General features: G+C 37.6%; 2 protein-coding genes across 3 annotated transcripts in view; both read left to right on the top strand.

The window, feature by feature from the left end:
* The first annotated feature begins 263 nt into the window (after positions 1 to 263).
* Positions 264 to 3384, top strand: LOC122834764. Its single transcript, XM_044123486.1, has 6 exons — positions 264 to 501; positions 627 to 775; positions 862 to 935; positions 1189 to 1287; positions 2549 to 2647; positions 2745 to 3384. Exons 1-6 carry the CDS (start codon positions 394 to 396, stop codon positions 2897 to 2899), a joined length of 684 nt encoding a protein of 227 aa, XP_043979421.1. The 5' UTR covers positions 264 to 393; the 3' UTR covers positions 2900 to 3384.
* Positions 3385 to 13144: 9760 nt separating this feature from the next.
* The window catches only part of slc12a5a (solute carrier family 12 member 5a), a 149336-nt gene continuing 139215 nt past the window's right edge, over positions 13145 to 23265 (top strand). The window contains exon 1 of one of the 2 annotated variants that reach the window (XM_044121107.1): positions 13145 to 13507. In XM_044121107.1, coding sequence (XP_043977042.1) covers positions 13339 to 13507 — 169 coding nt within the window. In that variant the 5' untranslated portion in view covers positions 13145 to 13338. The remainder of the gene's footprint in view (positions 13508 to 23265) is intronic. The other variant, XM_044121108.1, reaches the window with a different exon arrangement.

Here is a 23265-nt window from a genome sequence, read left to right as displayed (position 1 = left end):
ATTTATACTGAAGCAATTCAAGGCAGCAAAGCCCTCCACAACATCTGGATTTCTCTAAACCCAGTTGCATATCCTGTGGCAACGATAAAGTTTAGTTCAATTGTGACCAGGTTGAAGCAATGTGCCAGAAAAATTTACATATTGACGAATTGTGAAAACATTAAAGAAACATTAGAAAAGTGTTTCTGGTAGCACAGTCATTGACTTTGCAAACAGACCAAATGAGTATTTGATCAGCAAACACAAAGACTGGAAGGGGTAAAATCAGGGAGTGCGGGGGCGCTTTACTGTCACTGACAGAGGGGCGGTTGGAGGTACCAGAACAATAATTGGTCAGTAGCAACTTTAAAAAGCAGACCTCAGTGGAGTGTAGTAAGAGCCTGTTGAAGATCCATGATGAAGACTCTTTGGGTTGCTGTTGTGCTGAGTTTTGTCTCAGTGGGTCAGCCTGCACCTCTGACCTGTGATAAACTGGCAAAGCCAGTCGAGAATCTTCCAGACGTAAGTGAAATTGCATTTTTCAAAGGATTTATTTTTTCTGCTAAATTAAAAAAGAATACAGAGGAACACATATTTCTTGAGAATTTAGAATATTTTTCACAAACGTATATGTCCTTCTGTTTTAGTTGTCTGGGAGGTGGCACTACATAGCTGTATCAACAGAGGTCTGCATGCCAGCATTGCTAATTAACAAGATATTTTGGCCAAGTATTGCAGTAGACATAACTAATAAGGGCGTGCCAAACCTCTATGCTGCTACGGTTAAGGTTAAAATGTGAGTAATCTTTATTTTGTCTTGCATTTTTAAGTAAAGTGCTTAATTTATGCATTTTATGTTAAATCATCATAAATCATCTCCAGGCATGGCTTCTGCATGAATGAAACAGAGGATTTCTTTCAAGAAAACAACAAACTCTTTGAAGTCAACAGTGAAAGTAAGAAGTCACATTTCCCATAGTGATATTTCAAATAACATGAATAGAAAAAAAGACAAGCAAACATTAGCACATATCAGAAATGGTTGTATTTTCACATTACACATAAGGTTTCCAATCACCTGATACCCTACTATTGTTTAAATTGCGTATGGTGATTCAGTGTGTTTTGTTTACTTTGATGCAACTTTAGATTTAAAATGATGAAGTTTAATTTAAAGTCAATAACAACCCCTCATACTGCTTTCAACAGATTCTCCAGTTGGTGAGCCAGATCTCCTGCTGCAAACCAGCTGCTCTGACTGCATCGTCTTAAAGTCCAACGACACTTTGAGCACTGTTTCATTTCTCAGTAAGGATAACTAACTTATTTAACCTAAAATGTTAGAACTTTACATATGAATTCTGTTGCACTAAATAACTTTACAAATTGGTGAGAACTTAGGTGAACCTCTTGCCCAAATTATGGGAGAAATCTGGTGACACATGATGGTTTGCTGATATATCTTGGTTTCTTGTGCAGAACAAGATCTCTGAAATTCAACAGTAGATGGTTCAGTATTAAAATGTGTCCCCATCCCTAAATAAATAGGGCTCCAGGGGTCAGTCTGAAGAATATTTAAACAATAAATTCTAAGCTTCAAATTCACAAATATGCCTAATTATAGAAATTTTAGGGTTATTTACTCTAAAAGTTAAACTTAAAGATGGAATGTTATGCAATATATATATATATTTTAGGTTTATATAATGTTATAATGTGAACTCCTCATCAAACACATTCCCAGAGAATTGCTTTCACTCATTTATGCATGCTAGAGGATTCCTTGAATCTATTATGGCAGTCATATGGAGAAACCAAGATGCCTCAGGAGAAAAATTGCTGTGATGATATTCTTAAAGAGACAGAGGCCCAGGGGTCACATTAATGGAATATTTTTGCTATTTCACTGGTACTTGTTTAAAATGACAGAAAAATCTGAAACTCGTCCATCATTTTGAAAGATTACGATTCACTCTCCTGGCTATATTAGGTGCAGACTTTCAACTTCAAGCATAGAGTATTAGAGTAATATTAGTTAAACCATATAAAAATTAAAGGCATCATAATAGCCTGTGATAATAACATTTAAAAATTGACAGATAAAAATTTAATATTTTTGACTGACGGCATATTTTTGATGCCGTCAGTCAAAATGACAGACAACAACTGAAATTGCAATTGAAACTCCGCAGAGGCCAATTTCAAGATGTTAAATACCACTAAGTGGTGAAGTCAAATTAGTTTGTTTTGGATATAACAACTAAAGATAACATACAACCTTGAATGTGGTATAAAATGGCACAATGTGCCTGGAAAGTATATAATACCCCTTTTTTAAGACAATTCTTTTTCATTCTTCCTATTTTTTTCTCAAATCACAAAAATATTCTAGCAACCTTGATGAGCATAAATCAATTTTTGTCAGTTTCTTTTCTAATTTGTCACCACTTTGTGCAAGTTTTGCTACATTATTGTGTAAAATTGCAATTTTTTTGAGTGACAACTTTTCCAAAACAGGATACTGGTGAACAGATTGCACCATTTTTCTTTTATGCCTCATTTTCACCAGGTAGGAGAAAAACCATCACTGAAGAGGAACTGAAGGAATTTGAGATGCAGGCCGAGTGTGTTCGCTTTTCCAAACCACAGGTCTTAAACGCAGACCAAGGTGAGACTCCTACATCAGGAAAAGCTGTATGCATTAAAATAAATATAGCAATGTCTTTATTTCTGATCATTAATACTCCTTTTCTTTCCTAATTCAGACCATGATAACTGCCAAGATCTTGACGATATCTCTGAAGATCAGTCTCTCACCTTCTTGCAACAAGTGTTTGAACGAGTGAAAAGTACTCACCAAAGCATACTCAAGTGTTTGGTTGATATGTTACTTTCTTACATTCCTGCTACAATTACTTAGAGAAAAACATTTGTATGCACATTAAGTGGCTGCAGACGATGACTTCAACTACAACATTTATTTAAATGTTTCCAGTCTGAATGTAAATAAAACAAAATGGCAACATCTTGCTTTAGAAATGCAGTTGTAAACTATAAACAACTCCGCTCTTTCTCTAGTTCTTCTATAATACTTCACTTGTTCTGCTTCCAGCAAAATTCTGATAATCTCGACACATTACTGTGGAGTCTAGGTAAGGCAGACTCAATTATTAGTATGGCACATTTCCTGCAACAGGGTAATTCAAAGTGCTTTATATGAATAAAAGGAACATGAAATAAAAACAATCAAACCATTACATTGCAGTGGAAAGCTTGATAGTTCAAGGCAACTTGGTAGTTGTTTTAAACAATAAAGAGCTTGTTTGTACAATGTCTGAAAATCAGAAAATCCACCATAGATGAAAGATTTCTGCACCAAATTAATTAAAGATTTCTTTTGTATCACTTCCTTTCCACTCTGGTGAAAGAAAGCTTCATTCATATGCATTGAACTCCTACTTTGTATGCTGAAAAAGACATTATAAAAACTTGAGGTCAAGCTGAAAACTTGTTAGAATTTAGAGAATAAAATGTAAGTAAGTTCTTAGAATGATTGAAAGTCCTCCAATAAGTCTAAATCTGCTCAATTAAAAGTAAGACAATCCTTACCGCAGAAGGATATAGACCCGCATGAAACGATTAATAGCAATAGTCATCAGACACAGGATTGAAACTAAGGTCAGGAGGATGAGTACACAGCTGATGAAGAGACATGAGTGGAATGAAGTCTCCAGAACTCCATCCACCAGCACAGCCATTGGTATGGCAACAAATCCTACCAGAAAGTCAGTCACTGCCAGAGACACAATAAGGCAGAAGGTGGGTTGTTGGATGCCTTTAGTTTTCCACAAAGCGCAAACAACCAACATGTTTCCCAGACAGCAGCAGACCGCGGTGAGAACTTCCAACACTGTAGAAATGACTTCTCCAGTGTTCATGGTGCTGACTGTCAGCAATAACTCTCAGGGTAAAAATGAATTAATTCATGATGTTGTTCAGGCCTTTTTTAAGCTTTGAGGAAGCTCTCAGCTTCTCAGTTCTACAGTATTTAGACCATTACCATATTCAGAAATAGCATTGGTTATTGCACTGATGAGGGGAAAGAGGCACTTAACCACATCCTTGACTCTTATATATGTAATAGATATAAATATAACTATAAATAATAATTAGATTCTTATTAAATTATTATATTTTCTATTATTATTAGTAATCAATTATTTAAACAGAAAAATCTCTTGAGACTCATGGTCTCATTTGGAAGAGACCTGTTAAACACATCAACAATAACATGAAAACAATAATAGTACAGTTCACTAAACCGATAATCAACACCATATGCATGACCAAAAGAAGGGCTTCCCCTAATAAATATACACATAGTTTCAAATCCCTTTATCACACTTTTAAATTCCCCAATTGTGACCAAGATTGAAGAGCTTCAGGTTCGGCTGAAGCAAAACCTGAGAAGGAGAAATCTTTTTTGCCAAGGAAAATATGCACAGATGGAACAATGAATATAATAAATTCAGCTATAGCTAAATATAAATTAGGTGACCATGTGTTGCATGTTTTCCTACATGCAGGGGCTCTTTCTGGTCTCTCTTGCTTCCTCCCACAATAGGAAGCACTAAAATGTTGGTGGATAACATCATAGTGCAAATTCTATCATGTTAGAATATGCATGTCAGACACATGCACATATAGTTAGTTATGTTATGTATGTGTATGTTGTTAGTACAAGACATGAGGTAATCTAATACAGTTAGTAATTTAGACCCCAGATCACCTGCCTGCAGGTGTGAGTGTATGCATGGTTGTTTGTCTTGTTTGTCTTTGTGTTGCTCTGTAACGGACTGGCAACCTGTTAAATGTTCTTGCTCAGTAACAACTGGATATAGGCAATATAAGCAATGAATGAATGGATGTGAACACAAATCAATTCATTTTAACCTGATTAATCTCGATTAAGAACAATTTCTTGTTAAGGATGAACTGCTAAATGACTGCTTAAATGAACAAAAAAGAACAAATGGTTGCTTGGTAATGCTACATTTGGGGGACAGCTAGACTTTGAAGTGGTCTCACAATCCAGTCTGGCTGATTATGCAATGATGCACAGGTGAGATGACAGCCAGAGGCTGGGCCTTAGTCCCCATGGTGGAGCAGAAGCAATAAACCAAAAACAATACAGCAAACCCCGTAATCATTAGAATATGATGGTTATTGTTACGACCCGGCTCGACTGGTCGCAACAAAAAACTGGGGGGACACGGAAACAGGCAGTGCTTTAAGCCTAAAAGGCATTTATTTTAAAAAAGTCAAAGAATGTCTAGGCGTCGGAATCAAATGGCAGCTTGGATGGGGCGACCATGCCCGGTCCCTCCACACCAGGAAGTCCGGACCCCAACCCAAGCTGGACTGGACTGCCGTCTGCGGCGGGCTTGCTTCTGGGGACGCGCTACCAGTGGGCGCGCGCAGTAGGCGAACTTGCGGAGGACGTGAGCCTCTCGTGAATGGAACGGCGCTCCTTAAATACCACCCAGGTGGCCGGATGATGGAAGCACCTCCCACTTAGAGGACCTTAATTGATAGGTTAATTGAAAGTATAGCACACATTCATACCGGACCGCACAGCAGGGCCGTCACAGTTATTGAAACAGTATTGTTCCTGAATCACAGGATGGAATAATTGTTGAAAACTTGTTGTGCATGTAAATCCATCAAAAGAAATACTAGTAGTTAGAAATTTAGCTTATGTGTATTATAACAAAATAATTTCACAGTCATTAACTGAATTCACAATAAAAATATGTTTCTGTTAATTTTAGGTTTGTTGTGAGTTTAAGTATTCTAAAATTCTCAAGAAGCATTTGAGTTCAGATTTCTGTCAGCTCTCTTCATCCATTCATCATGGACACATTCTCAACAAAGCTGCTCCTTTTCACATTTTGTTCAGTTTTTGTTGACTAAAACTTTACTCTACTGCACTCTGAGCTCTGAGTGACTCTTTCCCTAACTTTGAAAGTGCATCAGTGCATCAGTGACCCAGTTTAACAAATAAGTAAACACAGGATTACTGGCAACTCTGTTTTGTCAGTATTATCTGGATTTGATTTGGTGTGGAAAATGTTCTGCAAAGACATAGTGCTTTTCCAACAGAAAATCTATTTTCACATTTTGGAAATACTGAAACAGCTTGCATATTATTTGTTCAAAAGTTTATGACAAACTGTAAACAAACAAAATTAACTCTCTTTGTTTCTTCAGGTTCAAGGGACATGGTACTTTGTAGCTGTGGCTTCATCTTACTGTTGGGCAATGACAGTGCTGAATACCTTAGGGTCTCCAAGTTATCAACTTGATTTTACCTCAACGAGCAAATCACACATCTACAACATGAACTTAACAATGAAGATGTAAATATTCTTATTTACTTTCAACAGTCATGAAATTAACCTGCAGTCTGAGTATTTGTCCTTGTATTTCTATTTGACCTAATTAGCCATTCATTTTTCAAGTAATTCAAACAGCTTCTTAAACTAAACAGAACAATCAGTGTTCCCATGTCAAGGGACACAATCCACAGTTTTATTTATTTAACACCAATTCACAACAATTGTGTCGAGACGCTTTCAAGAAAAAACAAACAAACTATTAAATCATACTCACATTCTAAATTATCAAACAGTACAATTAGGTCAATTAACTACTCAAAGCAGTGTAAAAAGTTTCTATCTATGGAAATCCAGCAGATTGCATCAAGTCACAAGTTCAGCATTGACTTCTCCTGGACAAGCATCCAGCAACAGCAAAAAATGACTTGTGTTGTTGACTCCACAGCAACTACTGAAACCGATCATGCATGTAGCGACAGCAGAGAGAAAAAACTGCCCTTTAACAGATAAAAGCCTCCCACAGAACCTGGCTCGGTACAAGAGGCCATTTTCCATGACTCAGTGGGGAGTTGAGACTCCCATTCCACAGGCCTTTTTTTGTTCCATGTTGTTTCAATCCCTTAAAAATGTGTTCCACTAGTTAAAAAAACTGCATTTTCCAGCTGGCTTATGTTTTATAGGTAATTTATTCAGTCTGACCCTTACTTCCCACTTTAGTTGTATTGTACAGGCATTTGATGAAAACATGTGTTCTGAATTTTAAAAAGGCAACAAATGGAATTTTTAAAGTCACAAATTGGACAACTTATTTGAACAGAAACCTGTCTGCAAAAATAACAGGGAGACCTTTCTAAAATTCATGTTGCTATTATCTCTTTTTCTTTTGCTGTATTTAATTAATACTAGCCTTTTGCAGTCCTTCTTATTTTTTGATGCAATCTGAATAACGCATACAGTTTTGGTTTTCGAGACTGAGGACTTATTTGTTCAGTTTGTTCGATATATAAATCCACAATAATAAAATTTTATGCAAAAATTGTTGTGACCCCACCTAAATGTCAGCAAACCGTGTCAGGCCAGAGTAACTATGTTTGTTTGGTGAAAACAATCCTTGTCTTGTTTCAAGATGTTTACAAATCATTGTTTGCAGACATTAAGCACATGCAATTAGACTCCTCCATCTAATCTTAGGCAATTAGATTATTTTTCTAGATGTCCTCATTTGGCCAGGAGTTTCTTATGATTTTTTTTTTTATCAATGTCTTGCAGTGGTGAGGAATGTGGAAATAACACTGCAAAGAGTTTCTTAGAGACTGATGGGATATCTTTAGCAGATAGTAATGGTAGGTGTTATGAGCTGAAGTTTCCTATTATATGTATGTATATATGTGTAAATGTTGCACAAGACGGAGAAAATGTTTTTTCTTGACTTTTCTATTATTTGATCTGGATTAGCGAAAGGGATTTCACATTACCAAATGGTTCTAAACTGATGTTTTTAACAGATGCCAAAACCAATGAGAAAGGTTTGTTTCTTCGCACTAGCTGTGCTGACTGCCTCATTCTGAAAGAACAACTCTCCTGCCAATCTCTTGCTTATGTTAAGTAAGTATCATATTGATTTTTAAACAGGTTAGCATAACTAAGTGAATGCCAACTAAATTTGACTCTATCCAGCAGTTTGTGCCTGCTATCATTAACTAGCTACTGAGATATGCTTTTTAATTAAATCAAGTGAACTAAATTCAAGCAAACCAATTTTCTCAGTCGGTCCAGTGGTGGGGCTCAAATCCAACATCTAGCAAATGTCATTACTTGTCTTGTGTTCATTGTGTTCATTTTACACTCAGGATATCTTAACATAGATTTCATTTTCAATAGGCAGGAAACCAACTGTCACAGCTGCAGAACTGAAAGAGTTTGAGGCACAGGCAGACTGTCTTCAGCTCTACAAGCCACAAATCCTAAACACCGATCATGGTGAGGTTTCATCCTTTCTATTACTTACTTTGTAAGAATGATATACAAATTCTATGGATTTATACCATATAAATGGTGAATTTGCATCTGCATAACATACAACAGTCTCTGGAACGTTATGTAATGATTTTACATACGTTTTAATCTTTCATTCCTTCATTTTGCTTTTTGTACAGACTGCAGTTCCAGCAACACTACAATGGATTCTTCACAATTCGAGCAAGAATTTCCAGAAAGAATCAAAAACATGTTCTCAGGGATCTTCACATGTGTTACAGATAAAGTTTTGTACTATCCCCGTACTGTACTTGGATGGGCTCAGAGTGCATGGGACAGTATCTGGTAAACCAGCCTCTGTTATAAAAAAAATAAATAAATAAATAACAGAATCAATCACTCATATATAGTTAATATAAGTTGTCAGAAATGTTCTTCAGTTATTTCCCCCCATATTGACATGATACTGTCATAAAATTGTTAAAGATTGGCTCTATGCATATGAGGTTCATCACACATTGCACCACATCTCAAGGGTGCTCCATTAGACTAAATTATTTGTGTTATGACACAGTCCCTGTGTCATGAATAAGTAATTACTGTTCCATGACTGACCCCCTCTTTATGAAACGCTTTTGGAGGGTAGTTCTGCAGCACATCAGAAGCCCCTCGCACCCTAACCTTGATCCTACCTATGTGTGTACCATACAAATAGATCTGAAGAAGGGGCTTTATTCTATTCAGATGGCTCTTACAAACATAGTGAGTCTATAGATGTTATTCATTGGTTTCTGCTCTATTTCAGCTTCACCGACAACTATGACATGCTGTAAAGAGAGAAAGCTGAGCAGCATAGCAAATAGTGTGACAATATAAAACGTTTTCCTAACCAGGGGGATTATTCTGGCCTTCAGAAAAATCAGTGGTGAGCTCCCCCTACTGATCAACCATGGAGTTGTTTTCAGTGAGTTAACAACACAGTTCAGATGAAATCATCTGGTCACAATAACATTTGTCTCACGCAAGCAGCCTGGCAGCACCTACATTTCTTGCAAAGACTAAAAAAGCATTAGTATCTGGCTCAATTTATGACCATATTCTACAGAAGGACAACAAAAAGATTCACAATAATCAACTTTCAGGGAGTCAAATGAATACCTTGAATGTACTATGCACTTTCTAAATTAATGTGCTGCACACATATTGTTGTTTGCGGCTTTTTTAAATTCAAATGCTTCCTTATATATGTTAGTAGGTCTATTCTTTGGCTTCAATGTTTGACTTTTAAAATTGCACTGCTTGTTGACTGAGCAATATGCAGGCATATGTTGCCTGACATTTAAAAAAAAAAAAAAAAAAAAGCTAAGTTACCAGTAACTAAATTACACATTCTTGCCCCAAAGTGTGCCAACAACGTGTCCTTTACACCGTTACATTACCATGTACAACACAGTATTAGAGCAATACAAAGAAAAATGAATAAATAAATAAATAAATAAATAAAATTACAAGAATAAAGTCACAAAATTCCGAGAATGAAGTCATACGAGAAAAAAGTTGAAATAATACAAGTATAAAGTCATAACAATATGTGAATAATAACATTATGAGAACAAAGCTAATATTAAGATGATCATGTCATTTAGACTTTATCCTAGTAATTTTATGTTTTTTTTTATTTTCTTAGTGTGGCTTAATGGCTGGGTTGGGTGGTTACTTGCATGTAACCACTAGCTACAGGTTATGAGGAAATAAATAACGGTGCAGAAGTCGACGGTAACATGCGCAGTGCGCTGCACAAACAACGCGGACGTGGCTCCCGCAATAAAAATAAAATGATTTTTTTTCTTTCACAGACAACTAGTGCAACCTCTGCTCCAAACTATGAATATTGTCTATTGTCGCCCCTCTCTCTTCTTAAGTTTTTTTTTTTTTTTTTTTTGAAGAGAAGGATCAGTAAATAACTTATTGATGTTTTACCATCACCACCAGGTATGAAGTGTGGTTTAGCCTTTGAGTTGCACCACAGAGCAGCACAATTGAGACATCTAGCAGAACAGCATCAGCTTGCTTTTAGGAGTACTAGCACAATGGAGGCTGATATTGTGCCTGATAAAAATCTATTTACATATATCATCACATGAACTTATATAAAGTTTTATACATTTCCTTTTCATACAAAAATCTGAGGGACGGCGGAGTCCCAGAGCGAAATTCCGTCAAAGAGGTGTACGGAGCCTGGTGCCAGAAGCCCTTTGAAATGCTGTTTACATCGTTTTAAACTGTGTGATTGTGAGTGTGAGTGGGAATAAAAATTACAATAGGTATTTTGTTCCATATAACACAGTAGAAGTGTAACAGGTAAACCTTTTATGGATACAAACTCAACTAAAAACCAACCTGTTTAGGATTGTATTTGAAACGTAGTCAGTTACAAATTTACTGATGGATCTTGACTCTTTGTCGTGTTTTGATTACTGATTCTATGTTGCATTGTGTTTCTATGTTTGATTTGATGTAAAGCAGTTTGAAATACCTTGCTGCTGAAATGTGCTATACAAATAAAATTTGATTTATATATTTATTATTGTTTTACTGCTTTGGATATTAATGTGGCTTCCAATGATTCCAAATAATGTATAGGAATGACCTGGTGTCGTTACATGTCAATCATCGGGGGGGACTCCAGGGGAGCAATCAGATATCAGGGGGGACCAGTGCTCCCTTGCTCCCCCCTCTGGCTCCACCCCTGCTGGTGTGGTTCTCTGCTGCTGTAGCACATCTACTTCAAAGTTCAATGAGTACTTCTGGTGTGTTTGTATTTATGCTTAGCCTACGTCTCATTAGTCTCTTTTGGTTTCTGTTTATTCTTTTCTTAATTCTTAATTTTCTTGCTCTGGTTATTAGATCAGCATTTTTACCTTGGTTATAGGTCATTTCCTTGGTTTGTGTTTACTCCTCCTCTGTACACACTGATGTGATGATTACAATTCGAGACATTGTGCTGCTGTACTTAAGATGTTAATAAGTGGAATTGAATATTTAGTGCATATGTTTGCGGTGCAAACATGAGTATAATATTGGATAGGGTATGGAAGGCACAAGCCCCATTTGGTTGTGCATCTTCTGCCTTGTAAGCATCATATGTTGACATTGATATAGTGTAGTGGCAATTCCATTGTTTGTCAAACCAAGCATCCTACATTCAAAAATCAATAAGCTGCTGCTTGCACAGTGGTGATATTTTATATGCAGCTAAAAGAAGTCCAATGTTCAAAACCCTGAAGATTTTACAGTTTATTCATCCAGGTTGGCAAGCAGCAAACACAAATTAGCCTTTCTATTGTTTCTTCCTTTTCTGGAAAAAACAAAACAAAAAAACAACCACAGACCCACCCAGTGCATGTGTACCTATAGAAAATGGCCCCACTGCCTTACAAAAGCAAATAATAAGACAAACAAATAAGTTAAACAATTATTAACCTATAAATTAACCTTGTAAGTAAGCGAAAAAATTGAGATTAGGACAAAACTAAGACCCACAAATTAAACTCTTTTCGCAAAAATGTCAAATACAACACACAAAAAATTACCGTTTACCAAGCCCTATTTTTTTTTATTCCATGGTAGATATAACTGCATCCACTCATTTACACTAAAGGAGACTTTGGTGTACTCAAATCTGTTTTTGTTACCCATCAGCCTTGGATGGGCTGAGGGTAATGTGGTAATTTTGTTCTCTCAACATGTGATGCTGTGATATAAAAAAGATGAGGCAAGTGTTAATATTTTGTAAATATCTGACAGGAAGGTTGGTTCTTCCTCCATAATGATGGACATGCTTCATACGCAATACTTCAGGTATCACCGAGTACGTGTAATAGATAGCCCTTAGACTGGATACATCACAAATGGAAATATCCCTTTAAACTGAATGAGAATTCTTTTAACATTATGTTATTCATTTTTAGTTCAATTCTTCTTAGTTTTTTGTTTATTTCTTGTCTCTATTTATTCATTGTTATTTATTTGTTCATTGTTTATTTATGTTTCTTAGGTCTAAGTATTTAGCATTAGATTTATTTTCTCATCCCTTTTGTACTCCCTTGCCCCTCGAGCCATTTTCTCTCTCTCCCCTCACACCTGCAACCTGTTAACTCATCAGCCCATCTTTTGTTCCTGCATTTACCCTCAGAGTATTTAAACTCTTCTATTGTTCACACTTCTCAATTAGGAAAACATGCACAAACTCTGTTGAAGTTTTGGATCTTGAATGATTTATACCAGGGGTGTCCAAAATGTGGCCCCAGGCCTATTGTGGCCATTGAAATAATATTATTTGGCCCTTACTACAAGTCAATGATGTTGAAGAATTTGCCCAACAATTGATGACCCCCAAAATTTTGAAATTGTTTTATTCTTGATAAAGCAGTGTGAAGCGCTGTTTATGTTTTGGAACTTTAATAATCTACAGATTTAATAAAGGCTTAGTTATTGTTGAACAAGTAAAACTTAAAGAAATTTCAATAAACTCATTTTGAATTTTGTGTCTCTCCAGTAGTTAAAATTTGCCCGTTTGGACACCAGGTCATGACATTAGTGCTTGCCACATCTAACATTTTATATGTTTACAATTTTTTTTAACCTTTTAATAATATAACCAAACATTTATTGTAGCTAAATATCATAGGAAATATTTTTGCTGTGGCTCTTACTGCGGGAGATCGGCTTTAGGACCCAGCTGAGCAGCAGCCTGCAGACACCGGTTGATGCGATGCTCCACTCGGTATTTCACGTCTAATAATCTCACAAAGAACCGCTTTTTCCCAAAGCACGTCAGTCAGCTGGAAACTCAGTGGCTGTCACAGAAAACCTTACAGTAAGACGCCAGAGGGCATTGTGAAGCTGTTTTCTTTCTTTTTTTTTGGTCGCCTCTCACCGGGGGGAAGAAGAGCCTCGGTTTATCTCACAGGCGACAACCACCATGAGCCAGAGGTTCACCGTCTCCAAGAGCGGCGGCGACCGGCGCCCCTCTGACATCCAGGGGGAGGTGAACCAGCTGTTTGAGGGAGACGAACCCTCAACCTGCGGTGCTGCTGATGCTGGAGAAGCCGCTCCTTCTGGTGCCGAGGATGTGGTGGTGGTGCTGAAAGGTAGGAGAAAACCTCTAAAAAAAGAGAACTAAAACTGACTTCATTATTCTCAACGCTGCTTGTTAGCTGGTGGCTAGAACACTAGCAATCTTGCCTCCCTCCACATTGTGTGTGAGTGTGACTGGAATCCGTAATAAGCTCCGAGGGCACCGTCTGGTCAAAAACGGACAGAGGCTCCAAGGGGTGCAGATGTGCCCTCTATGATACATCTGCATGACCATTGGCTGTGATGAAACAAACTGGCTGTATTCTGCTTTTTCTGTTGTCTGATTATTGCAAATGATTCTTGCAAACTACTGTTTTATGGCATGCAGAGATAATTTTTGGCAATTGGATTTTTTGTGTTAGGACTTGCTCCCTCACCAAAATTATTGTAACTGCATGCTCTGAAATTTAATTTGAGAGAACTGCACTAATTAGCTTTTCACCTAACTGACAGAAACGGGAATTTTTTTTGTTTCTATGTTGTATTGCATACAGAACAAGGAATGATTTTATCCTATTGTTATTGGGTTTTTTTGTTAAAGAGAATGTTGATAATTATTTAGTTTATGAAGCACACACAAACCTCAGTTTCATTAACAGGGCTGGATTTGATTTATACTGAATGAAATACTATCATTAACATTATTTTTTACACATATCTTTACAGCTTTCAGCAATTTTCTCTCCGAGTAGTTCCAGTCTGGACCTCTGTGCACCAGGGCCACAATCCTTTCACTAGCTGTCCTTAGTGAAATAACCAATGTCCTGCCAGTCATTGTGTGAATCGAAAGCAGCAGTGCAGAACAAATAGCCTCTGAAATTCCCAGTGGTTCAGGAACAAAAGCCCTTTGCCATTATTAATGATTAGCATTTAAAAATGTGCAATCATTCAGGTCCAGTCAGGTAGAAATAAGGATTTCAATTTCTTCATAGGAATCTATACATTTCATAGAATAGCTGACCTTTAAAAGGTTAATACATAAATGACTTTTCTTACTAATTGCCAAAAATCCCTCAAGATTTCTAGTGCTATTATTAAAGGGTTTAATGTTTTAGCCCGAGTCATTCAGTCTCACAAAAGCTTTTATCGGTATTAATAAAATGCTATTAAGCTCATAACTTAATTTCCCCCCTTAAACTTAGACCTGTCATGTGTGAGTTGTGGTCAGTGTATCTCAGTTGCTGTTTGTTTACTATATTTTATGTTTTAAGCAGATATTTTTTTTCACATGAACCTATGTATACTTTAGAAAATTAACCAAAAGCTAATTTGACTCTGCTTATGCTTTTAAAGGGGCAGTATTATGTAAAATTAGCATAGTTATGTTATTCCATCATCAAAAACATAGCTGCAGTGTCGCCTTGATTCTGTCATTTGCTTGAGAAATTCTTTAATCTCCATGGCAACCATTCAGCTGTGCAAAATGCTTGGTGGGACTGAGCGCTGCCCTTGAGGCACAGCTCCTCCTTGGAGCTTCAGGTTAGCTACAGAGTAGCCTTCCCCTGCAACACACCATCTCAACTCCCTCAGGCTAGCCAGAAGCTATTAGCAAACACCTGGGGGAACTGCACATCTGCTGAGCTCATTGTAGGAGCTACTTCTCAGTGCAACTCTGGTAAAATCATTGTTAAACAATTAATAGAGGAGCAATGTTGTGTTGACTTCCTGAAGATGGAGTTTCAGAGAGAGCCAGACCATTTAAAGAGACAGAGGCCGAATTTCAAGGTGATACATTACAATGTCAAATTTCTTTTGGGTCACATTTGATCTGTATACCATTTTTATGAACTTGATCATGCTATAAAATGGCACTATGTGCCTGGAAAATACATAATACTGCTCCTTTTTGATCTGAATTTTTTTTAAATGTATAAATCCTTTGATAATATTTAAGAATTTCTGGTCAGAATGTTTTACAAATAGATTATTATTTCAGTCACCATCTATAATTTTGACCTGGATTAACTGTCTCTATGCAGTTCAACTCTACAACAAAATATCAGGTCCACCAGTGGGACACACGCATTTGCTTGAAGAGACGTCTTAAGTGACATCATGACATCGCTTTACTGTGGCTGTCAAGTTGTGAAATAGCAAACAGTTATTTTTTTTAGCAAAACCATGTTGGAACCAGTTCTTGAGCTAATGCTCTTGTAGTACAGATTTGTTTGAAGAAAAAGTAAGTTTTATTACAGAGAGTCTACATTTATTGTTACATTTCTTATCTACATATTTTGTTAGTACAACTTTCCAGGGTAGCACATAATGTTAATAATTCAGTCATATAAAAAGGTTATTGTAAGGTTACCATATCTTGATGCTTTTAATTTGTTAGTGCCGACTTTTTCCTGTGTACATATGAAAAATAACCTCAACAAACTTCAGTGTAGCTCTGCATTATTTACCCTGCAGGTTTCATAATAGACATATTCATTTGTGTTGTTTGTGTTGTTTTTCCATTTAAAAAGTAGCATTACATTTGAAATGTTGGCAGAAATAAGGTGCTAGCTCTTAAAGGTGATGTTTCATTTTAGATTCTCATAAATGTGTGCCAAGCACAGCAAGAAGATAATTTTTCAGTTCCCATGTGGCATAACTGATGACTAATTGAAGTATTTTTATGTATATAAGAGGTCATCCCTCTGTTATTTTTCTGCCCAGTGTATGTGTTTTCTAGTGGTTTCTAGAGAACGGCTGATGGAAATTGATCTACTCTTTAAAACGCACAGAAAGCTCTTTTGTGCATGCGTGCGTGTGTCTTTATGCAGCCTATTTAGGACCTTCTCTGGCATATTGACTAATCTTCTGAAGACATATGGGCCATATGGGGACCAAAGCCCTGTCCTGATGCTTTGGAGAAACCAATATCATATGGGGTAGCATCATGCCTAGGAATTTCAACTTCCTATACTGCATTTTCTTCAGAATGTTTTACATATGATGTACAAAAAAAAAAATCAGCATAAAGGTGAGGTTTCCGAATAATTTGAAATTGTCATCCACAGAAAAATCCACAACTGGTTAAATCTGTGAATACTGAACCATGAATCGGTGGGTCCACTGTATTGTGACAGACCACATTTGGTCAGTTGTTTGAAACAGATTTCTCACTCATTGATTTTTTTTTTTTGTCTGATAATCTCTTGTTATTAAAATATCACAAATGTTCCAAAAGAAAACAGCTACGTTAGAAATCACATTATTTCTTAAATCAGAAAAGTGGCTAATGCTGCATTGCACTGTGAAATGTGCTTAACAGAGAGAAGATTCTGTCCACTTTGAGACACACTGACAGGCACATTGTGATTTACCGTTAATTTAAAAATTGTTCATGACTTTAGATTGTTTAGTCTAATAAATCCTGACTTCATGGTGACATCTTGACTGGTGCTCATTTTCTGCTAACATGACCTTGCTCACAAAGGCGCCAACATGCTTGTAAATGTCATTCATTAGAGCTGCTGAGGGAGCAAATAAAATCTTTAGATTAATTCTCCATTTCTTTCCTTCAGCTGCATAATTGCCTTCATAATGCTTCCTCAGCATTTTGTACATAAAAATGTCCCAGTGTGATGAACAATCCTCTGGACAGAGAAATGGCAGCACTGGTCAGTAAGAGCAAATCTCACCTTATGTTCAGACTCTGGGTTCTTTCTAGATGCATCTGTCTAATAAACCCAGTGACTAGTGGAGAAATAGTGCCTCTACATCCCCTTTGGTGGTTACCATGGTGATAAGTACATCTTTACTGAACTTGTCACACAAATGGACTTGTGGAGAGGTGAAAGCACTTAAGACTGTGAAAGTGCCATTATGAAATCAGTCTCTTTGATTATCTTTTTTTCTGATTTGTGTGGGTAGAAGTTATTTTGAAAAGTTCAATGATAAAGGCTATTATGTATATCATTTACTTTCTGACTGAGTCGTTTTAGAAGGAATATCTTATGAGTTGGAATATTTGGCACGTTTACATGGTACATCAGCTACTTCTCATTCTGCTGCTTTATTACTCAATTGTTGTCAGAATAAATCATGATAACAGATGTAGCATTTGTATAGATTTGCCTCAGATTGTCTTGATGTGGTTTGTGAACGACGTTGGTACAGAGACTTACTGTACCAACTTACTGTACCAAACTGAGTTTCTCAGTGGTTCCCAAGCAGTATGGATGAAAAAAAAAAACAGTTACACGAAAAGTGTTTCACTGTGAAGATGGTTTGTAGTTTGTTTTGTTGCAACCTGAAGTGTGAAATAAACTTCAGTGGAGTTTGAAAACAAAATATGTGTATTGGTTTATGTCTGGTTGAACGGTGTGTGTGCCCAGTTGGAGCCAGGCCCCACCCAGGCCTGGCTCCAGGGTGGGGCCTCATGTAGGGGCCAGCAGAACCACTGTTTCCAGTGGTCGTTTTCATCATAAGGATCTTTGGGTTGCACTTGGTCTGGTTCCTCACCTTGGACCCGTCTGCATTGGGGGGCCCAACCAGAGGCATGAAGCCCCCACAGCAAGACTCCTAGGATCACTGGGACACTCAAACCCCCCCACCACGATAAGGTGGCAGCCCATGGAGGGTGTGTGTGTGTGTGCGTGTGCATGTGTGTGTAAATATGAAGTAACCTGTTAATTATGTAAGAAAGAGAGAAAATGAGAGAGAGGAAGAAAGTTGTTTTTTAAAATGAGGAAATAAATTCTGACCTTTGGTCCAGTTGTGAGGTGAAATGTATCTTTTCGGTTTAAAAAAAAGATTTTTAGGCTCTAATAAAGTTTTTTAGGCCGTTATTTAACAGGCTGAACAGGAAATTGGGAGGAGAGAGAAGGAAACGACATGCAGCCGATTCCCCAGGACTGGGAATTGAACCCAGGTTGACAAACGAAACCTAGAAGTAACGTCCTAATCAAAACATCATTTACAGTTTTACTATAAATCTGGTTAAAAAATAACTGAATTTTTTAACCAGCCCCTTCTTAGCCCCTTTTCCTTCTCTTTTATACAAGCAGACAGCACATGAGCTCAACAACACAAAAGCTTTATATTTATTACAAAGTATTGATCTAAGAATCGATTTATTCCTGGAGTGGAAATGATTTCTGATTAAATTCTCTGTTTTCATACTTTCACAGATTGTTTGTCTTTTTACCTTTTCTACAGTTTTTCATGTTAAATTGCACTTTTTTGTTAAGTTTCTTATATTATCTTGAATCTGTATTTGTAAATAAAGACTAACTCAAAGATCACACAGTAACTGTTATTTTTGATAAAACTGTTTTTTTCTTATAACAAACAAACCAGATAAAACAAGTTTGGGCTTCTTCATGGTCCAGAGTATTAAATTATGATTAGATTAAACTCTAATCTTCAATTAACATCCTGGAACCTGAAGAAATCCAAACTTTTTAAATCAGCTTTTTATGTTTGGTATAAAAACAAAAACAGGATTTATCAAATAAAAACAGGAGAATGAACTGAATTTGTGTTGATCCTTGCTGGTCATGTTGACACTCAAAGAGCTTCACACTACAGTCACATTCACACACATTTACACACACATGCAGGTCGGGGGGCAACTTGCCACTAAGTGCCCCGCCCTGGGGCAGCTCAACATGTGGCTGAGGAAGCTGGAATCGAACTTGCAACCTTCTGGTCACAAGACGACCACTCTACCCGCTGAGCCACAGTCACACTAAAACAGCCACTGCATGATCCTTTTTATAATCTTTTTAAAATAGTTTAAACAGTTTAATGAGCTACAATTCAGTGCAATTTAATATAAAAAGTGTGTAGAAAAGGTCAACTAAAGGTCAAACCATAACAGCACAAGTACAGTGAAAATAAACAGAAATCATTACTATTAAAAGACGAAATTTTAACTCTTAAATCAATACGTTGCTATAAAAATTGAGCCCAGTGTTGCAGCTCTAAACCAGTGAAGGGAAAAGAGCTAACGTAACGTTCGGCTAATTCAGTTAATCTGACCAGTTAATCTGACCAGTTTAACAATAAAACTGAACTTTATGGTTTGGAGTTTTTGAAAGTGTTTTGGGTCGATTTGCAGTGACCAACTGACCTGACCGACATGTTTTAGGAGATGTGGGGGGAAACCGGAGCACCCGGAGAAAACCCACGCAAACACGGGGAGAACATGCAAACTCCACACAGAGGGTCTCTGTGAAGACGCAGCGCTAACCGCTGCACCACCGTGCTGCCCACCTTTTTTCCAATTGGGTTGGGAAGGGATCTAATTTCTAGTTTGTTAATGGGGGACAAACTTTTCCATTTTAAATGTTAAATTTGACGGAGCGTGGCATGGTGCCCCGTTCACAGAGGCTACAACCTCTGTGGGTTTGATTCCTCTTTTCCTCTCTTGCTCGTCTTTCTCCCTCCCTAAATATCAAAATGAAGAACTTTAAACATGTTCTTGATGTTCTTCACTCTTTTGTTTCTTTTTTGACTTCTTCAATCCCAGAGTCTTTCGAACTTTTTTCCAAATGGAAAATTTAGATTTTTTCTTTTTGCCGTCCTTCATGCTTTCAGTGTCTGGATGGTCCAAATGCTCCAGGACGGTTTCTGCAGGGATCTCTGTCTCTTCTGGATCTGTTGAACAACCTGATAAAGGTTCTCTCGAGAGTTCCTCCTCTGAAGAAACCTGAGGACTTGAGACTTTAACTGGGTCCAATTGGTTGTGAGAGGTTTCCTCCATCTCTTGGAAAACAGTGTTTGGTTTTGGTTGTAAATCTTCGTTATCACCTCTCAGAGTCTCTGCCAGTTGTAAATCCTCTTTCTGTCTTTCTAAATCATTTTTCAGACGACTGATCTCCTGCTGATATTTCTCTGCTTGTTGTTTCATTCCAGTTATTTCTGTTTCATACCGAACGTTCAGCTCCAGGTACAAACCGTTAAACTTCTCCAGCTCAGCCTGGGCATTTCTTTCCTTCTCTAGCAGGGATTTGATCTCTGTTGTCGTGCTTTCTCTGAGGACAACCAACTCAGCTCTCAGGTTGTCTAGAAGCACCTTGTCCTCCTCTCTTTTCTCCAGGTGATCTTTTCTCTCCTGCTTTATCTGCTCCTGGTAGGTTTCAACCTGCTGCTTCATATCCATGATGTCTCTTTCACATTTACTCTTCACCTCCTGGTGAGAAACCTGAACCTGTTCCAGTTCAAGGAGCATCTTCTTCGCTCTCTTTTGCCAGATTGTGGTTTGTCTTGCCATTTTTTGGGAGACCTCCTCCTTCTCAGCTCTCAGTTTGTTGATGAGCTGCAGATTCTTCTCCTCTCTTTCTAACTTGGCGTCTTTCTCACTTTTCGCCTCCTGACGATATCTTTCCAGGTCTTGTTTTAGTTCACAAACATCACTTTTGTAGTTACATTTTAGTTCATTATATGAACATTTGAGCTGATTCAGTTCTTTCTCCAGGAGTCTCTCACTCTCTTGCAGGACGGTGATCTTTTGAGACATTTCCTGAATCATTTCATCTTTTTCAGCTCTCACATTCTCCAGCAGCCGTTGTTCCTCACTCAGCCTTGCTTCATAAAACTTTTCTTTCTCGGCCTCCTGCCTCACCAGAGTAACTTCGGCTTCATACTTGGACTCCAGCTCCTTGTAGGAAGTCTGGAGTTGGTCCAGTTCCTCTTGGAGAGCCTCATTTTTCTTTCTCTCAGCCTGTACTTCAGATATAAATGCTTCCCAGCTGAGGAGGTGGTCCACCTTCAACTCCTCAAACTCTTGTTGCAAATGCTTCTTCTTCATGTTTTTCACATTATCGTGAAACCCGGAAGCAATGACTGAAGGGTTAACATCAACTGGATCACTGTACTTCTCTTCTCTCTCTTCTCTCTCTAGTCTCTCTAATTCCCTCTTTGCCTCTTCGGCCTCTTTGAGAAGCCTTTCTCTGAGAGCTTCCTCTTGTTTTATCTTCAACTCCATCTCCTCCAGCTCGGCCTCCAGGTCGGCCATGCTTTGGTTGTCTTCTAACCTGGCGTTCTCCATTTCCAGACAGGAGTTCACTCTTTGGATTTCCTCGTCTAAGATGTCCGGGTGTGCAGGAGGGAAGCTGCCTCGGGGGTTTTGCTGGACTCCCCTTCTCGCCTGGGGTCCCATCATTTTGTTGCGGTAACTCTGAAATAGGTGAAACATTTCTCCTAAATTCAATCACTAAAATTGTCGATTGTGTAAACTAACTGAAAGAGCTTTGCGCACGTCTGAACTGGTCAGTGATATTGCAAGCAATGAAAAATATGCAGAATTGTGTTGCATACAATTCTGCAGTTGATGACATCACAGACTGTGACGGTGACATCACAGAGTCTTCATTTGCTGGCGGTGTGACATCATTCCACCACCAAATATCTCACTCTTTATTCTTGTTTACATTCAAAATAGTCCAGGATTCACTCGTTTTTATCCCAGATATCAGGGCAACAAACTCATTTCCATTTTGGGCAGATCAAAAACCTGAATGTTCATAAAGGGCCTGTTGCTCCAGATCGTACTGATAAAAAACAATCCAGTTGTTAAAATATCAATATATAGGTGTTTCAGCATTCAATAATTCTTAAAATAACATAATATTGAACATCTTTTCACACTAATCAGTCCGTCCAGGATTGTTTTTGTGGTTTTCTGCATTCATCACAGATTTTGTGGTGCTAATTTAAAAATATTTGTAAGGAATTTTTACGATATTTGAGCTAATAAATGATGTTAAATGTGATCTTTTATTAATCACTCTATCGGTCATGCACTATAACGACATCAAGTAAGGCTGAGACAGCCATTTTTTCTCAAAATTGGCCAATTTTGAGAAAAAATGTTGATAAACTCAGAAAAAATGTGGGGATTTGTTGATTTTTGGGTTATTTATTTACAACAACATGAAAGAGTAAAAGATAAAAACTATAACTATTGATTTCTAAATCTTGTTGAAAGTTGGGTCTGATTGATTAAGCCTTGTTTTTTGCAGACTCTGCTGCAAAGATTTGTTTTAGAAAAATTCTTCTGTTTTGATTTTGATAATATTGTATAAACTTCAGATCAGAGGTCACCAACCTTTTTCAGACTGGGAGCTGCTTCACGGGTCCAGAGCAACACGAAGGGCTACTGTTTTGAGACAGACATAAATATTCTTGGCTCAGCCTTTAGCTTAGGCAGTTCGCTAGCATTAGCCTGTTAGCTTAAATAAGCTATTAGCTATATTTCTGACTTATTAGCCATGTTTAGTATGCTGAAAGGAGTAAGTGAAGTACAGACAACATGCAAGTCATGCCCCACATGCTACTGACAGCATTCATGCTAACATTAGCAATTTGGCTAATTTTAGCTGATACTCTTACTGTATCATACTGAATGGTGCAAATCCATGTTAGTGAAGATGCTTGTGACTTTCCACACACTATTGACTACTATTTAGCTAAGCTTAGGCAGTTCGTTAGCTTTAGCCTTTTAGCTTAAATAAGCTATTACCTGTTTTTCTGACTTATTAGCCATGTTTTGTATTCTGAATGGAGTAAGCGAATTAGAGACAAGATGCTGGTGATGCCTCACAGGCTACTGACAGCATTCATGCTAACTTGAGCATTTTGGCTAATTTTAGCTCATACGCTCATTTTAACACGCTGATCTGTCGATCGCGCTGCAGTTTTCTATGGCATCGATGCTACCTTTCAGCGTCGAAACGCCGGGTCCAGACCAATGGGCGCCTTTGGCAGGCCCCCTTTAAATTTCTTTTGAAATTTTCTAGTTTAGACTACAATGTTCAGGTCAATAAATTGAGGCAAT

Source organism: Gambusia affinis, linkage group LG07, assembly GCF_019740435.1.
Source record: "Gambusia affinis linkage group LG07, SWU_Gaff_1.0, whole genome shotgun sequence".
In the NCBI taxonomy this organism is placed as follows: Eukaryota; Metazoa; Chordata; class Actinopteri; order Cyprinodontiformes; family Poeciliidae; genus Gambusia; species Gambusia affinis.
This window is presented reverse-complemented; position numbering and strand designations above follow the sequence as displayed.